Source organism: Trachurus trachurus (assembly GCF_905171665.1).
Source record: "Trachurus trachurus genome assembly, chromosome: 19".
NCBI classification, from domain to species: Eukaryota; Metazoa; Chordata; class Actinopteri; order Carangiformes; family Carangidae; genus Trachurus; species Trachurus trachurus.
The window spans coordinates 20,143,063-20,149,062 of NC_139913.1; the positions used below are offsets into that span (position 1 = coordinate 20,143,063).

Below are 6,000 nucleotides of genomic sequence, written 5' to 3' on the forward strand. Positions count from 1 at the left end.
TCGAGCACAGTACATCTCTGCTGCCCTTAATGTCTGCCTGTGTTCTTCCCTGACTCCTGCTCATTTAATTTGCCGAGCCTTTTGTCTCCCATCTGCTCTCCATCTCACACATAAAGAGCTTCCCCTCCCGACAGCTCCGAGCAATAATTCCAGGCAAAGCGTATACCTCTATTCAACAACAGAGGAGATGTTGTCTCCCCCCTGACAGACAGCTACAATGTCTTGTCTCCCCCCCCACACACTGCCATGGAGATGGGAACATGTCGAAAAGCCTCTCCAGTCTCTCTCCTAATCAGGTCCATGTGTCCTCTCCACACTTAAACAGTGCAGCTTGTTACGAGCTCCGACTCAGCCCCTGCACATAATGCGCCAACAGTGTCTATGTCTGTGTTTGTGTATTTGTCTTTGTCGCATGTGGTGTAATGTTCTGTATGTTTAATCTTCTAATGTTGCACCACAACACCCATAATCTTGGCAGTAAAAATTAATTTTCTTGTTCTTGCCAAATCTCCCCCTAAGCCTTTAAACAGCACCGCCAGCCTGCCGGGTCAACCAGAGAGATTGTAAAAGGGTACGTTTTAGCACATTTTTTGGCATCCGTGTCAACGCACAAGAGACACATTTTTGCCTAAACCAGTGCAGACGTTCATTTCAGGCCTGTGAGATGAGACGCTGAGGGGCATTTGGAGGAGGCGACTTCGATCCAGCTCCATGTTTTTATACCAAAGGGCAAATTCCTCCTGCTGCCAGGTGAATAAAAAACATGTGGTAAGTGCATCAGACATTCACACACAAGCAAAGGCTTTATAGAGAATATAGAGGACACCTTCACATTGCCATTCAGTATCAACGGTGTTGGTATTGTTCATTATATAAATAGCTCGACCATTTGGAAAATGCATTTAGAGTCATTTTGGTTCTGTGTGGTAAATGAAGCTAACAGACAGTTAGCTTATTTTAGCATTAAGATTGGAAACAGAGGGAAACAGCAGCTTGGCTCTGTCCAAAAGCAACAAATTCCTTATAATAAAACTAGCGTTGAACATAACACCCTGTAAAAGGTTGGTTGTGTTGGTTTCTTACCCTTTATAAGGCCAAGCTAGTTGTTTAATCCCATTCGCTTCCTGTTTCCAGTAATGCTAGGCTAAGATAGCTACTTCTAGCTCTTGTCAAACTCTCTACAAGAAAGTGAATACTTCTGAAAATGATTCATAACATTGTTGGATTTATTTGTAACACTTTTTATTTTACGTGGGGGGAAGGAGTCTAAAAGTCTGTCATAGTTTTTTTGTAGGCTCTATTCTTCAGCTGATGAATGAAACATTTTAGGGCCTGCGATTAATTAAAATGACAATTACAAGTCCCCATAGTCTACTGACGACGTCTTTAAGCAGTTTTATTTTATTCCGATAAAACAATAATGTTCTTAAAAAAAAACACTCACACACACTTCATAAATCATCGCAATAGTTTGCCAATCAACTCTCTGCTGATCAAATGATTGACTAATCATTTCGGCTCTAATGCGTTTTCCCTTTTCGAAAGTTACGCATGAAGCTCATCTCCAGGGCGACGTTAGGCAGATGAAACATGCAGATGCGGAGAGAAACAGATGTCTGAGCTCTGTTTCACTGCTGTCTAGCCGTTCAGCACCGACCACTTACTTTAAGCCAGCCTCCCGGGGGTGGGGGGGTGGGGGGTGGGGGTGGGGGGGAGTATACAACCAGAGAACAGCCCCGGCTCGCCCCAAGTGACTGTCTGATGTCCACCCACACACTCCCCTCCAGCCACAACAAAGAGAGTACCCACAGCACGACAACCTCCCCTTCTTACCCACTAGTCCCCCTCACAAACCCTAGAACCAAAGAAACCACACGTACAATACAGTGTGTTGATTCAGGGGTTTTTTTTTTTTTTTTTTTTTTTTTTACAAAAGCCACCTGAGGTTGGGTTTCATGCCTGCTGTGGTGGATGTCACAGGCAATAAATGCATGAAGCCAGGAGTCCATTAACTTTGATTTAAAACTGCAGAGTGGAAAAGGCACAGCACTTCTCTCTCAGGGACATATTTCATTACAAAAAAAAAAGAAGACAAAGATGTGCATGCATGATTCTGCTGCGCACAAACACTGCCATGTGTGCTCCATTACAAAAAGCCTGACACAGACAAAACATCAGTGCTGCAGTCTGATACCAGTTGTTATTTTAGCGAACACACCACTCGCACCACGTCCAGTCCAAAGAGAATAGAAGAATTGAAGGAAAAAGCCTTTCCCATTCAACTTTCCCACGGTCAGATAGGGAGAAGAGTGTTGATTGACACCGTGTTATCACGTCCTTACACAGGAAATATGGTCAAGAAACCCCTCAGTGGGGCCCCACAAACAAACATTAGCTGCACATGTGTTGCCATCTATACCTACAGATACAAAACACACTTTCTCTGGAGCCTCATCGGTGACATCAGACACCTTAATTCAGGCTGGAAAGGTGCAGGGAAATTTTTTTGAAAAGGTGGATTGTATTCCTCTCAACGTTTTAATGCCCCTAAACTCCCAAAGCAGCCATTCACCCAGCCCACATTAATCCCCTAACTGACGCATCATAGAGCTGCTATAAAGAAGAGAAAATACAAGAAAGCCAAGTGTTAAAATTCATGGCCTCCCTCCAGCCGTTCAGTGAACTGTTTCCCAGCCAGTTTCTGCTTCTGTGTTCTTTCCACTTCTCATTCCAGCTATACAATGATTCTAAAAATAGACACATGAGTAATAAAAAACACTTAGGATTTTCAGCCTGTTGCTGATTTCCATCCATTTTGAGGCCGGGCTGTGTCTGCTCCGTGGCATGTAAACTGAGCAGAAAAGCGCCAACTCTGATTAGTGAGCGCAGTAAACATGGACTAATGAATTCCATGCTACAGCTGAGTCCCACAAACAACACTCAGTGGCACAGTTTATAGTTTCATTCAGAGCTCTAGGAAAAAGATATATGGAATGAGACAGTGCAGGTTATAGCTTCACATTATTGCACCATGCATTGTTCCACCAGGGACGTCTCTTACTGAGATACAGCGTTGTCTCATCTGTATCCTGTTGCACTTTCACGAGAGGTGGATTGTGGGAGAATTAGTTTTCTTTTTATACTATTTCTTAATCCTATAGAATATCATGGCATCAGCTGGCCCCCGCCCTCTCTGTTGTTCCCAGATTGGTTCACTGGTGCAGAACAAATTATAGCTCCAACTTTCAACATATGTTGCACGCATACTGTACACGCAGGCGTGAGAATACAGCCCCTAATGTGCACACATGAGGATAATGTGCATTTGTCGGCATGCAAAAGAGCACCTCAGGAGGGATTTACAAGCACTGAGCTGAAAGGTCATCGGACAGCATGTGGGGGGATTTTAATAAAAACTTTAGTTTGTAGAAAAAACTACACACTGACAATAGGATTCAGTTGCATTTTGTCCCACATGCAGGAGCCACTGAAACTATTCCAAAAGCCACTATTGCACTGACACATCACAGCCAGTTCCTGAGCTGTGATACCAGCGTATCAAGTGCATGTGAACAATGTTAAGTGATGTGCACGCAGGTCAGCGGGAGGGAGCGAGGGTGTGCGAGCGAGCCAACAAGAGCTCTTGATTAGTTGAACATTTATGGTAAGTTATTTTAATAATTCACACACACACTCCTGCACGGTGCCGGGCGCAATCTGCCCGAGCATGTGTCGCATGTTTCCAGTTGGATCGCAGACAGCGTGCCTGTGTGCTCTCAGACATCCTGTCACATGACTCAGTGACCGATATCTCTCAGAGCAGCCTCGTCTATGGGCTGTGCGCCCGTAGCACATGCATTAAAGCAAGCATGCAACACAGCAAGTTACATTGTGAGGAGAATATAGGTCCAATCCTCAAATATTACTTCAAATCAGCCCCTGAAACAATACTTTGACTAACTTGTGACATATAAAACACAGATTAAAAAGGATGCATGCATGCAAAATTGATATTCCTTACTATTCCAAGTGTCCAAAACAAGAGGACATCTTTCCCTCCTGGACTCCTTCATACTTTGTCAATTTAATGACCATTTGAGTTTAATGTAATTTATTAACCAGTGGAAAATGCTGCCTGATGTTGACGCTAGAGGAGAGGTCAGAGTGTCATTGACAACTCTGGAGTGCATCCTCTGAGGAGCATGAATGTCCTGCACAAATTTTACTACAGTAGAAAAATAAAGCAATGGAAATGTGAAGGAAGAGATCATTTCTATTCTCACATATACACATATTTGCTTATGCATATTCAGACTGCTCAGACAAGAGGAAGAGGGGAAGAGGGGGTGAAGCTCAGCTAATCTCCAACAGTTTAACTGACACACTGTTATCAGACGTTTGTTTACACTACATTGCTCCTCAAGGCCTTCAGCCCACAAGGCGGTTTGGATTATCTGCTCAGAAGCGTCCTGCGTGTGTGTGTGTAGCCTATGTGTGTGTTTCAGCCACTATCGGATATTGAAGCTGCAGCTGCATAAGCAGCAGTGTAATTCAGGTTTCACACAGGTTCAATTCATTCAGCTTTATCACCACATCACACTGTCGGGACTGAGGTGCCACATGGTTTTACAGTGTCTCACCACAGCTCGTCTATGCCACTGAATGTGACCTCACCACAACTAACACCCACCAATAGAAACACTGTGTTACTCACTAATGAGTCCTAAGGATGAGCTTTTCACACATTTTGCACATGCCTATTAATAGTTCACAACAGAGCTGAAACAACTGTATGAGCTATGAATCATTTCAGTCATATTTTGAGCAAAAAATGCCAAATATTCCAGGGTTCAAACATCTCAAATGTAATCTACTGTTTTTCGCTGCCATGTAGTAGGATGTTTTGGGTCTGGAAATATTAAAAATCCACCCTGAAGTAAAAAAAAAAAAAAAAAATCTACTACAGAGAAAATAAGTTTTACTGTTAATCTGCAAGTGGCTGCATGTCATATTACTCCACAGCTGTAATATTTCATCTCAATATCAGAACTTTATAGAGTGAGTCAATCTACTAATTCCTCCAAAGTCAATACAGGCATTTATTTTCTATGCTTTGCTACAAGGATGCAGATCCTTCTTGGTCTGTCCTCTGCCAGTCAGATACCTTATCAATTTCCACCAGTTTACTGGCTTCAAACAGGGCGACAAGATAGAGAGAACAACTTCAAAGCCTTACAGCAAGACATCAAACAGATGGAAAAGGGGGCTGCATGGAGAAAAAAACGCTGTGTTTTGGCTTTTCTCTTTTTCTTTTTTTTTTGGAGCATGACTACAGCGTTTCTAAACATGTTTCCATAGGGGAACAGAACAGCCTCCTTCTCACCTGGGAGGATGGGGGAGCTACATCCTGTATTTATTAACAGGTGTTAAATCAGGACCATGCATGGTTGTTTTGTCCTTAGTGAGACTGCAACAACAGCAACAACAACAACAAAAACACAACATCTTGGATTAGCTCCCTCCATCTCTGCATATCCGACTCACACACATCCATCCGTGCCGTTCATAGCCTACACATCCATCCCTGCACACGGAGAAGAAGCCAATGTGGGGACACGGCATAAAAAAACACACACAAAAAAAAAAACAGCCTTACCGTGATTGTCTTCATCCATATTCATCGCAGCAGTGACAGGGCAGTCCAGGAGAAGGTGTGTCCGGTGGAAACCCCGCGGAAGGTGGATGTAGCAGAGTGGGTTTTCTCTCCTTCCACTGACCAGGGAGAAGGAGCCGGAGCCAGAGCCGGAGCGGGAGCCGGTGCTGTGTTGACAGGCAGATGGGTGAAGTGGATTGGGGGGGCGCAGATGTCAGCGGGCGAAATGAACGAGAGGGGAGGGGGGAAATAAAGAAAAAAAAAACGGAGGGAAAAAATAAATAAAAGCAGGGAGTCTTGGTGTGAATGGAAAGCGCGGTCGTTATCTGCAGAGGAGCGGAGGTTTC

At 43.8% G+C, this 6,000-nt stretch overlaps 1 protein-coding gene across 1 annotated transcript in view; it reads right to left on the reverse strand.

The window, feature by feature from the left end:
• The window catches only part of LOC311002421 (cytohesin-3-like), a 30,381-nt gene extending 24,655 nt beyond the window's left edge, over nt 1-5,726 (reverse strand). Inside the window, exon 1 of the mRNA XM_083993786.1 lies at nt 5,657-5,726. Coding sequence (XP_083849912.1) covers nt 5,657-5,681 — 25 coding nt within the window. The 5' untranslated portion in view covers nt 5,682-5,726. The remainder of the gene's footprint in view (nt 1-5,656) is intronic.
• Between the last annotated feature and the right edge of the window lie 274 nt (nt 5,727-6,000).